This window comes from Panicum virgatum, chromosome 7K, assembly GCF_016808335.1.
Source record: "Panicum virgatum strain AP13 chromosome 7K, P.virgatum_v5, whole genome shotgun sequence".
NCBI classification, from domain to species: Eukaryota; Viridiplantae; Streptophyta; class Magnoliopsida; order Poales; family Poaceae; genus Panicum; species Panicum virgatum.
In genome coordinates, this window is record NC_053142.1 from 20381320 (window position 1) to 20394648 (window position 13329).

Below are 13329 nucleotides of genomic sequence, written 5' to 3' on the forward strand. Positions count from 1 at the left end.
TCGCCTTCATGGTTGTCATCCCACCTATGATCACTTGCGAGTCTTTGGGTGCCTTTGCTACCCAAACCTTCAAGCGACCTCCGCTCATAAGCTCGCTCCTCGGTCTACTTCATGTGTGTTTTTGGGCTACCCTTCGGCACATAAAGGATATCATTGTCTTGATCTTTCGACTCGTCGTGTTATCATCTCTCGTCACATGGTTTTCGATGAGCTTTCTTTTCCCTTTACTCGTGACAATCCTATACCCTCTTCTTCCTTTGACTTTCTACGGGACGATGATTCGGATATATTTGTGCCTTGCTCTACTAACAATACTGCAGCTCGGGCATCGGTCGCTCCATCTTCGGATGTTGAGCAGCCGCCTTCTTCCTCGACATCTGGCACTGGTGCTGGTGGGCGTGGTCATGTGCCCCCACCAGCCTCTTCTTCAAGCGCCACTGCTACTGGTGGGAGCGGTCCTGTACCCCCACCAGACTCTTCGATGTCTTCTCGATCAGGCGGGTCACTTGCAACTCCACACCAGGCCGTTGCTCCTGCTGATCCGCCTATCCGGTTCGGTCAGGTCTACATTCGACAACCACTGCAGCACACTCACCAGTAGGAGCCTGCTACTTCAGCTTGACGTCATCCATCACCACCTCCAGTGCGGCGCCTTATACATGGACATGTGCGAGTGCTGCCTTCTGCTTCCACACTACAGCTGTCAGCCGATTCTTTCCGCGTGGTGCAACAGCCGCCCATGCACAGCTCTTCACCACCTCCTGCCTTGCGGCATCTGACTCGTCTTCAAACAGGTACTATTCAGCCCAGGAGCTACAAGAATTTATCCACTTCCCATCTCGTTGCTTCACCGATTTCATCCAATTATCGGAGTGCTCTTGCTGATTCTAATTGGCGAGCTACCATGGCGGATGAATACCAAGCTCTTATGGATAATGGCTCCTGGCATCTCGTTCATCGCCCGTCGGGGGCTAATGTGGTCACAAGCAAGTGGATTTTTAAACACAAGCATCACTCAGATGGTTCTCTTGCTCGCCACAAGGCTCGTTGGGTCGTTCGGGGTTTTTCACAGCAGCATGGAGTTGATTATGACGAGACATTCAGTCATCTGGTTAAGCCTGCAACTATAAAGACGGTTCTCAATATTGCAGCCTCTCACCGTTGGCCGATCCATCAGCTTGATGTGAAGAATGCCTTTCATCATGGACATCTTGATGAGACAGTATATTGCCAGCAACCTCCTGGTTTTGTTGATCCTGCACATCCTGATCATGTCTGTCTGTTACAGAAGTCACTGTATGGTCTGAAACAGGCTCCTCGAGCATGGTACTAGTGTTTCGCAGCATATATTTGATAGTTGGGCTTTATTCCCTCCATTTCTGACACATCCTTGTTTGTCTACAAGGACGGCCCTCAGATGGTCTATCTTCTATTGTATGTGGACGACATCGTACTCACAGCTTCCTCAGATGCCCTGCTTCATTCTATTATTGGTCGACTTCATACTGAGTTTGCTATGACTGATCTTGGTGTTCTTCATCACTTCCTGGGGATTTCTGTCACTCGGTCTTCTGATGGTCTGTTTCTGTCACAGCGGCAGTATGCTCTGGATCTTTTGCAGCGTGCTGGTATGAGTGAATGTCATTCTACTACGACTCCAGTTGACTGCAAGTCCAAGCTGTCTGCGACTGATGGTCCTCCTGTTGCTGATCCTTCTGAGTATCGGAGTATTGCTGGCGCTCTTCATTACTTGACTCTCACTTGGCTTGATCTTGCGTATGCTGTTCAACAAGTCTGTTTGTTTATGCATGACCCTCAGGAGCCACATCTTGCTCTTGTCAAGCGCATCCTGCGCTATGTCAAGGGGACCTTGTCTTCTAGCCTTCAGATTGGTATTGGTCCTGTGGATTCCCTCACTGCGTATTTTGATGCGGACTGGGCTAGTTGTCCTAACTCTCGGCGCTCCACTTCTGGCTACTGTGTTTATCTCAGGGACACTCTGGTTTCCTGGTCCTCCAAAAGGCAGACTACCGTGTCTCGTTCTAGTGCTGAGGTTGAGTACAGGGCTGTTGCTCATGTTGTGGCTGAATGCTGTTGGATCCGTCAGTTACTTCAGGAACTTCATCTTCCACTCTCCAAGGCTACGGTCGTCTATTGTGACAATGTCAGTGCAGTTTATATGACTACCAATCCAGTTCATCATCGACTGACCAACCATATTGAGATATATATTCATTTTGTTCGCGAGAAGGTTGCCTTGGGGCAAGTTCGTGTTCTTCATGTTCCTTCTTCACATCAGTTTTCTGATATAATGACAAAGGGCCTTCTTGTACAGTTGTTTACTGATTTTAGGTCCAGTCTTGGTGTTCGCCAAGCTCCCCCTGCTACTGCGGGTGGGTATTAGATGCATATAGCTGTATTTGACTTGTAACTCTATTACTTGTACTCCAAGCCTATACGGCCTATATATATCAAAGGTCACCCCCCTCCTAGGGTGTGTGGTGTTTGCCCAACTCTCTACAGTTACCTTTCTTGACGAGGCGGCGATCCAGAATCGCGTTAGGAATCACATCTGAACCATCCAGGCTGATCATTGGAGGAAGTTCAGAAAACACCGGTGTATGATCCGGTGTATACGGCTCCAGTTGGGACACATGGAAAGTTGGATGAATGGAACTTGATGATGGTAAGTTCAGTTTATATGCAGCAGATCCTATCTTCTCTAGAACAGTGTAGGGTCCATAATACTTCATTGCAAGCTTAGGAAACAGTCTATTCACCAAGGAAGGATGAGCATAAGGCTGGAGCTTCAGAAGTACTCTATCACCTGTGTGAAAGACCACATCAGTTCTTTGGCGATCAGCTATTAGTTTCATGCGAGCCTGAGCCTTGGACAGATGGTCTTTCTACAGCACAACATATACTTGACGATCAGCAATGAAATCTTGCACCAATGGTGGTGTGATAGCAGAGGTTGGGAAAGGAATACCCAGAAATAGTTCATGTCCATACAAGGCCTTGAAAGGTGAACAACCCAGCGCTAAATGATGTGCAGAGTTATACCAGAACTCAGCCTGTGCCAACCATGATTTCCATTTGATGGGAGAATCCTCAACTCAACAACGCAAATACATCTCCAAGCATTCGTTAACACGCTCAGTTTGGCCATCCATTTGGGGATGATAGGTCGTATTGAGTTCCAACTTGACACCCAGCAAGCGAAATAGTTCCTTCCACACAAAACTGGTGAACACTTTGTCCCTGTCTGACACTATGGATTTGGGCAGACCATGGAGTTTGACCACAGTATCAAAAAGGACTCGAGCCACGGACAGAGCTGTATAGGGATGCTTGACTGGAATAAAATGGGCATATTTAGTAAAACGATCCACCACCACCAAATCACACTATACCCTTCTGATTTAGGAAGTCCTTCAATAAAATCCGCAGATATATTTTGCCAGATGCCTTCAGGAATAGGTAGAGGTTGGAGCAGCCCTGAAGGATGTGTATGTAAATGCTTAGCTTGCTGGCAGGTCTGACATTGCTTGACAAACTGTTCCACATCTTGCTTCAGACCCTTCCAACAGAATAGCCTCTTGAACCTATGGTATGTAGCATGCTGACCAGAGTGGCCCCCACTGCACTAGAGTGTAATGCTGCAATAATTTTGGTTTCTGAATTGCTGCAAGTGATAGCCAGACCCATTGGGGCTATGAACAGCCAATTGTGCCAATAATCCCTGGGCTTTCCCATCTGTAACATAAGAAAATTGATCACCTCCTATATCCAACGAGGTTGAACTTGAGATACTACATGTAAAGCCAACAGGTGTCCCACACGGGATAATGCATCTGCAGCCATATTATCTTTCCCTTTCTTGTACACCACTTTGAATTGCAAGCCCATAAATTTGGTCATAGCTTTACATTGCATATCAGAGTGAAGATTCTATTCTGTAAGGTAAGCCGGAGTTTTGTGATCAGTGCGAATCACAAATTCTTGCCTTTGCAAATACTGCCGCCACCGCTCCACAGCCATGATCAAAGCCAAGAATTCCTTCTCATAAATAGAGAGATGCTTGTGAGCTAAGCCCAAGGCCTTGCTGAGAAATGCTATTGGTCGCCCCTTTTGCATCAAAACAGCACCAATACCCACATCAAAAGCGTCAGCCTCTACCTCAAAAGTTTCTTGGAAGTTAGGAAGGGCTAAAACTGGGGTAGTGGTCATTGCTTGCTTGAGAGTGTCAAAAGCTTGTTGAGCTTCAGGGGACCAACATAACTGTTTCTTGCGAAGGAGCTTTGTCAGAGGCTTGGCAATTAGCCCATAATGCTTCACAAAACGTCGATAGTATCCAGTTAAGCCAAGAAAGCCTCTTAACTCTGTAACATTCTATGGTACTGGCCACTGAATCATGGCATTAGTCTTGGAAGGATCTGTTGAAACCCTAGCACCTGAAATGATGTGACCCAAGTACTCTAACTGCATTTGTGCAAAGGAGCATTTGCTAAGCTTCATGTACAGTTGATATTCTCTTAATTTATCCAAGACTTGTCTGATATGATCCAAGTGAGTTGCCAAGGATGGGCTGTATATCAGAATATCATCCAAGAATACCATCACAAACTTCCTGAGAAAGGGAGCTAATACCTCATTCATCAAACATTGAAAAGTGGCTGGAGCATTGGTCAGCCCAAAGGGCATAACTCTGAATTGGTAATGGCCCTGATGAGTTTTGAAGGCAGTTTTATGTTCATCCTCTTGCCTCATTCGAACCTGATGATATCCTGATCTTATCCAATTTGGTAAAGTAGTAACTGCCTGCTAACTCCTCCAATATCTCTTCCATTATGGGCATAGGAAATCTGTTTTTGATGGTGAGCTCATTCAACCTTTTATAATCCACATAGAAACGCCAGCTGCCATCTTTCTTTTGAATTAGAAGGACTGGTGATGCGAAAGGGCTAGTTCTAGGCACCACCAAACCAGCCTGGAGCATGTCTTTCACTTGCTTCTCTATCTCATCTTTGTGCTGTGGAGAATATCTATAGGGTTTGGAGTTCACAGGCACAAATTGGCAAGAAGTGGAATGGTGTGATCATACACACTATTAGGAGGCTGTCCTTGTGGGTCAGCAAACACATCAGCATATTGGTTCAGTAGAACATCCACTTCCTTGGGTATTTCAACTGCTTTGGATTCAAGTACTTCTTGGAGCATCACCAATGCCCAGATATCATTGCCTTTCCAGCTTTGAACCAATTGATCAGCAAACAATTTAGGAATGGTGAAATCCTGAGTCTGGGTGCCCTGAAGTTTGATAGGTTGGCCTTTGTGAACAAACTCCATAGTCTTGTTTACCCAGTGGCAATGCATTGGGCTATGAGGTTTGAGCCAATCATACCCAAGAATTGCATCAAAAGCAAAAATGTCCAATACTCTCAGATCAGCATGCAATGTAAATCCATTACACAACCAAAGGCATATTGAGAACCCAATGATTAGATAGCAGCACTTGACCATTAGCCGAGTTAACTTGCTTAGGTGTTGTAGGGACAGCCTAAACACCAACTCTTTCCAGAAATGCAGCACTGACAAAACTATGGGCGCTCCTTGTGTCCACTAGTGTCAACATCACCTGATTCTTAACCAGAGCTTGGATCTTCATAGCATCCCCATGATCAGTACCAGCCAAGGCATTAAGGGAGAGGTGACAGAATTTAGCAGTCAATACATCCTCCAATTCTAACTGAGCTAGGATCTCATCATTAATGGCATATCCAAATCATTGGTAACCATAGCATTCACCTGAGCTTTGGGTCTTTGTGGATTGACCCTTGCATGAGCTGGGTCATATTTGTCTCCACAGTAGTAACATGGGTTATTTGCTTTCCTATAGCTCAGAGTTTGTCTTTCTTTCCACAAGGGAGATTGATGTCCAGTTGGATTGCCATCACCTTTTGGAACACCAGTATGAACTTTGCTGTTCGAATAAGGTTTAGACCACTTTTATTTCCCCTTTTCCATCAACTGCTACTGTATCTTGGCCAAAGTTTTGGCTTCATCCACATCCTTGGGCACTTGAGCCTATACTCTAGCACTGATATCTGGCTTAAGCCCTTGGAGAAACTGAGACAAGAAAAACATGTCATCAAATCCATCATTATGCATGCAGATCTCAAATTGGAGATTCTCAAACGCTGCAGCATATTCCTCCACCGAATTAGTCTACTTCAGATCCAAATGATCACCCATTGCATCTCTGTAATCATTGGCTCCAAAAATTTTCTCCACAGCAGCAATAAAACTATCCCAATCTCCTAACCCATATTTCTTCTTATACACCTGAAGCCATTTAGCTGCATTTCCATCCATGTTCAGAGAGGCTACTATAGGCCAGAATGCTTCATCAATGTTGCAAAGATCGAAGTAATCCAAACATTTTGACTTCCAAATTCGTGGATTGGAACCATCAAACGTGGGACATGACATCTTAGATATAACATGACGACCGCCAAAACCATGAGAAGCACGAGGAGCATTGTCAGCAGTAGGACGAGGACGGGTAGGGATACCTGAATGATGGGTCCTGAACGTGCGACGTTGCTATCCACGTGAGGCATGACTCAGGGTTGGACTAGGTGGATCATCTTCCTCAGGAATAGGTGCTCGATCCAGAGTGAGCCGTGCCACCCCTTTGCCACTGATTTCGATCTGTTTCGCCAACAGCTGCTGATCCTTCAGCATCTGCAACATGATCTTGTTACCCAAGTCCATCTGCGCCTCCAAACGAGTCTGGTTGGTTCTAAGAAGTTCCACTCTGGATAACAACAAGTCGAAATTCTCGGACACTTCATCCCAACGCTCGTCATCGTGGTGAGCCGCTTCTCCCATCGCGTGCAGCATGAATTGCATCTGAACAAAAGGCTTTGGTGGCGCCATGGGTGAATCCCCCACAAGCCGATCTAGCCTGATTGGGAATTACGGGAGGAAATCACCTTGCGATGTGCAAGGAGAAATCAACTCGACAATCCGAATCGTTTGACAGATAAAGGCTGACAGAATTCTTGGGATACAGCTCCACCTGTTATCGAAAAGTAGCACGATCTCTACCCAAATCCTACAGCGGTCTCGATCCCCAAACTACGACCTAAGCGGTGCAATCCAATAGGGGTGGACGATGGCGCCAAGCGGCGAACCGTTGATCTGCAGTGTCTGCTGCCGACGAGACGTTGGAAGCGGGGTGTGGACGCCGAAACCTCGAGGGTTGCGGCGGAGGCTCAGATCACCGGTGAGGCAGATCCAAAGCAGAATGGGGATGAAGAAAAAAACACTGACAACATCGGCGAGGATAACTGAACCTGTTACCCCTTGTAATGCCTCCTGTGGCCGCCGGCGATTGTCGCCGACATGAGACACACGCACAATTGGATTTCGGAAGAGGACCATGGGGAGAACCTGGCCTCATCGGAGTTCTATTTCTCAGAATCAAAATTGTCCATGTCTGCTTACATAGCCCGGGTATATCTATCCCCCATGGATCACACACTAACCACGCAGACCCACACCACATTACAACTCACGCACACACCCGTCGTTGCGGATTAGGCCTCCGTCGAACGCACCTTTTCTTCAGTTTAACTTAGAGTCATAACAGATTTCTCTTCACAGAGGAGCGTGAGCCGCGTGCTACGAGGCGGCAAGCGGGGAGCGCCGGCGAGCACGCGTGGCGGTGAGCGTGCGGGCGTGGCGTGCAGTGTCGCGTGCGGTGCGGCAGGCGGTGATGCGCTGCAGCGCCAGCAGGTTTTTTTTTGAGCAAAAGCAGCTGCAGGTTTTTTTTTTTTTGAGCAAAAGCAGCAGCAGCTAGCGCTGTGCGAGCGCAGAAGCAGCTGCAGGTTTTTTTTAGCAAAAGCAGCTGCAGGTTTTTTTTTTTGAGCAAAAGCTGCAGCAGCAAACCGCGGCAACGGTGGTGCGTGAGCAGGCCGTGCTCATAGCCCGTGCAGAGGCAGCTCAGGCGCTGGTGCTGGGGCAAGCAGCCCATGCGGGCAGCACGTCCAGCAAGCAAGCAAGTTCCCACGCGCCCACTGTGAGTTCTAGCTACTGTCTTTCTTTGCTAATAATTAATTAGCTTTTGTTCAGGCTACTGTCTTCTTGTTTGTGCCCGTGCGTTGCTACGGGCATGTAAAATTTTTCATTGCAATAGACTTTGGATCGGCAACCCAAAATATTTTCAATTATATTAAAATCCACACAAGCAACCATGTATAAGAAAACATCATGACTCGACTTGATTGATCAAAAGAAATATAAGCAAAACCAAAAATATCAATGTACAATAATTTCTCTCTCAAAGCAGCAACCAGTGGTGGATTAAGAACACCAGCGGCTCACCTCTCTGTCTCTCTCTCTATCTGTGTCGGCCTCTCTAACACACGCTCAGGTTGCCATGTCATATAGCACAAAGTAAGCAGCTATGTCTTGGCAAAGCTGATGCATTAGTCAAATAGAAGAATATATTTCAGAGACAACCAAATAATCTTAGATAATTCATCAAACGGATAAAATCACTAATTTCTGACTGCACCAACGGCGTGACTCAATTTGATTGATCAAAACTAGGTATAAGCAAGTCGGAAATATCAGTGTACAATAATCACTCAGGCAAAGCAGCAACCAGTGATCGATCAAGAACATCAGCTCACCATATGATAAATCCCTACCAGAACGTCAAACTACTTAATCAATGTTTGAGATATGGGGAATCAAGAAGAGCATAAGAAGCGCTCAAACATCATTAACTGGTTAATGACGTTAGCAACAACATTTGCTAATGACCCTTCGAACATACATGCTTGGAAAAGTGTCATATTTTAACAGTATGACAAAATAAAAACAAGAGCTGTCAGAATGTCATAAAAGTATGACAAAATCTAGACATGCCAAGATACTCAAACGTGCTTACCAAACAAAAGTAGTGAGGTCTAGAATAAGGGACACCAAACTGTAATGGCCTAGGATGAATTCTTGTAAGTTAAAATTCAGACTTGAAAGGACCTCCAGCGACTGGTCATGTGTACCAGACACTTGGCATCAACAAATAAGACCCACCCAGTGTTATGAAGCTGAACTGTTGAATTATTAAAAACAAAAACAAAAACAAAAACAAAACTTCAAATAAAGTTTATACCAACCTCAAATCCGACTACATTTTCCACAAATAACATTTGTGAAGGATAGCTCATGTTTTGCATGAGGTTAAGAATCTTGATGAAGGAAAACGCACGATCATCGGCTGAATGCTTCTGAGGGCCTATATGAAGTTTGATCTATGAATCAATATTGAAAAGGAGCAGATTGTGCTACAATAAATCTTCTGGAGAAGGAAACCTTGCCGTGTGCCAGTGAGCGTTTGAATGTTCCCCTGTTATTTGAGAATGATGCACATAGTTGATAAAACAATCACACCATAGTTCAGTTAATTCACAAGTCAAAATAAAACATAAAAAAACAGTATTTGAGTAAAATGCTAGTGTCCTTGAAGAGAGGACACATGTACATGACCCAAATGCTAATGCCCTTATAGAGTTTACCAAACCCAGCCTAATTTACCAAGCTATGGGCAAAATGGTGAAGTAAGGCATCCTTGATTGAACTCAACTTGGCCACAGCCATAGATATTTTTTTACAATAATAGCGTGAATAGCATCAGCAGAATTATGTTGGCAATAAGTATAGCCGTATTATCTACACATCAGGCAGCATAGCCAAGGTTCTGAATCTTCAAGTGATCATCACAACTGCAATTTTTTTATTTTTTGCATTGGGTCTAGGATAAATCTACATTAATCGATACCATTGCACCGTGCACAACATTTTGAATTGGTTTCAGGATTACGAAACCACGTACAATTTTGGGGTGGCAGGGGAGGTGGCCAAACTTGTGCTCCTCGATATCGAGCTCTTGTTAATGATGACACATGGAGAGTGGGCGCCTGTTGGACAGAATTGCACTGCCACGCTAATTTGTCAGAATCAAATCACTCAATTCCTTCCTTACTCTCTTAACTATCTTGAACACACACAAGAAGAATGAGAGATCACTCAAAAAAACTATATTAATCTTGTAGCCTCACACTACAAGGTTACACACAATGAAACACACTAGATTGTCACAACCTAGAACAACTTGCTTGATCTTCACAACCAAGCACTACCACACTCTAGCTTGATCTTCACAATCAAGCTCTATATGCTCTATATCTCATGTTCTATATCACATACTCAACACATGAGGGGTACATGTCCTTTTATAGGACTTACAAACCGTCATACAAACCTACAGCTCATTGCTAGCTAAGTACTAGCTGGTTCACTATTTTTTCCAGCTCATGATCAAAACCAACTTTGCCTTTCCTTTACTTCCATGCATTCACTGCATGTTCTTGATCCTTGCAGTAGTAAACCTCAAGTTGATTACCTCTAGATACATCTATGCTCTAGCTAACACTAGAAACTACTAGCTATCAATTTCATTTTGACTTTGACAACTTATGCCCATAGATGCATGTAGATGCATCTACACATTTTTTATGACAAGATTATTTCCAACATTGACCCCCCTAATCTTATCATATCAATTCTTCGATGCGGATCACCCACATCTCATCCTAGCAGCCTGACACCACTATCACTCCATCATGGCTTCATGCCACAATCTTCTTAGTAGTTTCACACTATCATCTCCTCCTAGTGATATCACACCGCTGTCATCTATTAAGCAGCATCACACCACCTTCACTTGCTAGCAGCATCACACCGCCATCGTCTTCTGGTAGCATCACACCACCCTCACTTACTAGTAGCATCAGAGAAGAGTAGGTTCGTCGCTGGCATAGCCTTCAGCAATCAAAGCCTTCTCCTCCTTTCCTTTCTTAGGACATTCCCAAGCATAATGTCCAAAATCTTGACAATTGTAGCATTTCACCTTGCTTTTGTCTTTGCGCTCTTCGCCACCTCCACGGCCACGCCCTCGTCCTTGTGACGAGTTCTGTGCTCTTGCCATGAGAAGTTGCTCTTCTGTTTGGACCTCCCGTCCCTTGAGTAGCTCTTCATGTGCTTTCAATGACCCAATGGCCTCTTCCATGGTCATCTTGTTGATGTCGTTGAACAACACCATTGACGAAGCAATATTGATGAATTTGGTGGAGACTGCTCGCAGCAGCTTCTTCACAACATACTTTTCATCCATCGCATCTCCGAGCTCGCGAATGTGCCCAACTATCATCATGAACTTCTCCGCAAACTCATCCACAGACTCTGCTTCACTCATCTTAAGGTTATCAAAATCTGACTTCAAAGATTGAATCCTTGCCTCCCGGACACGCTCCACATCCACATGCATGGATCGCAGCGCCGCCCACTCATCAGTGGTGGTCTCCTTCTCTGCGACTCGCAGTAGAGTCTCGTCGTCGATCGACTGGGAGATGATCGCCAAGGCCAGCTCGTCCTTGCTCTGTTCAACACCCCCGGATGCCTTCTCAGGATCAACAACACCCCACGCGCCATTGGTGCGCAAGATGTACTTCATCCTTATCGCCCACGCCGCGTAGTTTGTCCTTGTTAGCATCGAGAATGGGAGCCTCCCCGTCGTTGCCGCCATCGAGTTGCCCAAGCCACTGCTCACGATGGCTTTGCCTGACGACGAATCTTCGCGCGGCATCGCCTTCATCAACCTGGCTCTGATACCAAATGTTGGACAGAATTGCACTGTCACGCTAATTTGTCGGAATCAAATCACTCAATTCCTTCCTTACTCTCTTAACTATCTTGAACACACACAAGAAGAATGAGAGATCACTCAAAAAACTATATTAATCTTGTAGCCTCACACTACAAGGTTACACACAATGAAACAAACTAGATTGTCACAACCTAGAACAACTTACTTGATCTTCACAACCAAGCACTACCACACTCTAGCTTGATCTTCACAATCAAGCTCTATATGCTCTATATCTCATGTTCTATATCACATACTCAACACATGAGGGGTACATGTCCTTTTATAGGACTTACAAACCGTCATACAAACCTACAGCTCATTGCTAGCTAAGTACTAGCTGGTTCACTGTTTTTTCTAGCTCATGATCAAAACCAACTTTGCCTTTCCTTTGCTTCCATGCATTCACTGCATGTTCTTGATCCTTGCAGTAGTAAACCTCAAGTTGATTACCTCTAGATACAGCTATGCTCTAGCTAACACTAGAAACTACTAGCTATCAATTTCATTTTGACTTTGACAACTTATGCCCATAGATGCATGTAGATGCATCTACACATTTTTTATGACAAGATTATTTCCAACAGCGCCTAGGCGCGACGGCAGGTGGTAATCAGATCAATCTAGTTTTATCATATCTGCTCCTGTCACTGTTGCTGTAATCGGATCCTCAGGCAAATATGCCAAATGCCATCAGCGTTGGTTCCTGTCAGAGTTTAGGCAGATGCAAGATGCATCAGACAAATGCCTGATTAATCAACACTGACGCCCAGAATTCTGGCAGGAAAATAAATATACAACACATACATTCTAAGACGTCCTTCGCCATGATCGCCGTCTTGCTAGTGCTAGAGATGAGAAAACACGTTTCAGATCAAATATTCAGAACCACCGCCCATTTTCACTTCTCCAACACATGATCATGTGCTGGAACATATTCCCCGCCTTTCTACTCCATCACTCATTTTCTTGTGAAAGCTATTTTGCCGATAAACAATTGAATTGTGGATTTATTTTCTCATGGGAAAGCTACATGCAGCTCCTCCTCCACCAGATCCCCATGTACAGTTCTGAATCCTAATGGGAGCACCGCAAGCAATCCTATCTATAGAACCAAAATGCCCCCACCGATCGTTAAAATCATTGGCATTGACAGGGAACTAGATCGGCGGGAGGAGATCAGGGGCGGAAACTCACGAGTAGTAGGATTTGTTCGGGTGCACGGATCTGCGACCGACACCGTGGTTGTCGAACCGGCAGACCTTGATGTCGCCACCGGTGGCGCTAGCGCCGGCCACCTCATCCGGCCGTGGGGCCTTGTTGCCGGCCGGCTCCAGCGACATGGTCAGCGTGCAGATGGCGAGGGGGTGAACCCGCCTGAGGGTGTGCAGCGCCGTTTCGAGCCCACCGAGGGCGAGGGTGACAGAGCGGGTTTGAGCCCACCGACAGCAACTGCAACTGATCGTGGAGGCCACGTCAAAGTCGATGAAGGTGGTGTGCGGATCGCGGGGGCATGCGGCGGCCGAGGACGAAAAGGCAGTGCGGCGCCT

The 13329-nt window shown here is 45.6% G+C and overlaps 2 protein-coding genes across 2 annotated transcripts; one reads left to right on the forward strand and one right to left on the reverse strand.

Moving 5' to 3' along the window:
* The first annotated feature begins 1417 nt into the window (after positions 1 to 1417).
* Positions 1418 to 2404, forward strand: LOC120639991 (uncharacterized mitochondrial protein AtMg00810-like). The gene has a single exon (XM_039915896.1). The coding sequence runs from the start codon at positions 1418 to 1420 to the stop codon at positions 2402 to 2404; it is 987 nt and encodes a 328-aa protein (XP_039771830.1).
* An 8460-nt stretch (positions 2405 to 10864) lies between these two features.
* Positions 10865 to 11719, reverse strand: LOC120639992. The gene has a single exon (XM_039915897.1). It carries the CDS (start codon positions 11717 to 11719, stop codon positions 10865 to 10867), a length of 855 nt encoding a protein of 284 aa, XP_039771831.1.
* Between the last annotated feature and the right edge of the window lie 1610 nt (positions 11720 to 13329).

What these genes read in the sequence shown, in the direction of transcription:
- LOC120639991 (XM_039915896.1), top strand. Translation starts at nt 1,418, where the DNA reads ATGGTCTATCTTCTATTGTATGTGGACGACATCGTACTCACAGCTTCC.
- LOC120639992 (XM_039915897.1), bottom strand. Translation starts at nt 11,719, where the DNA reads ATGCCGCGCGAAGATTCGTCGTCAGGCAAAGCCATCGTGAGCAGTGGC.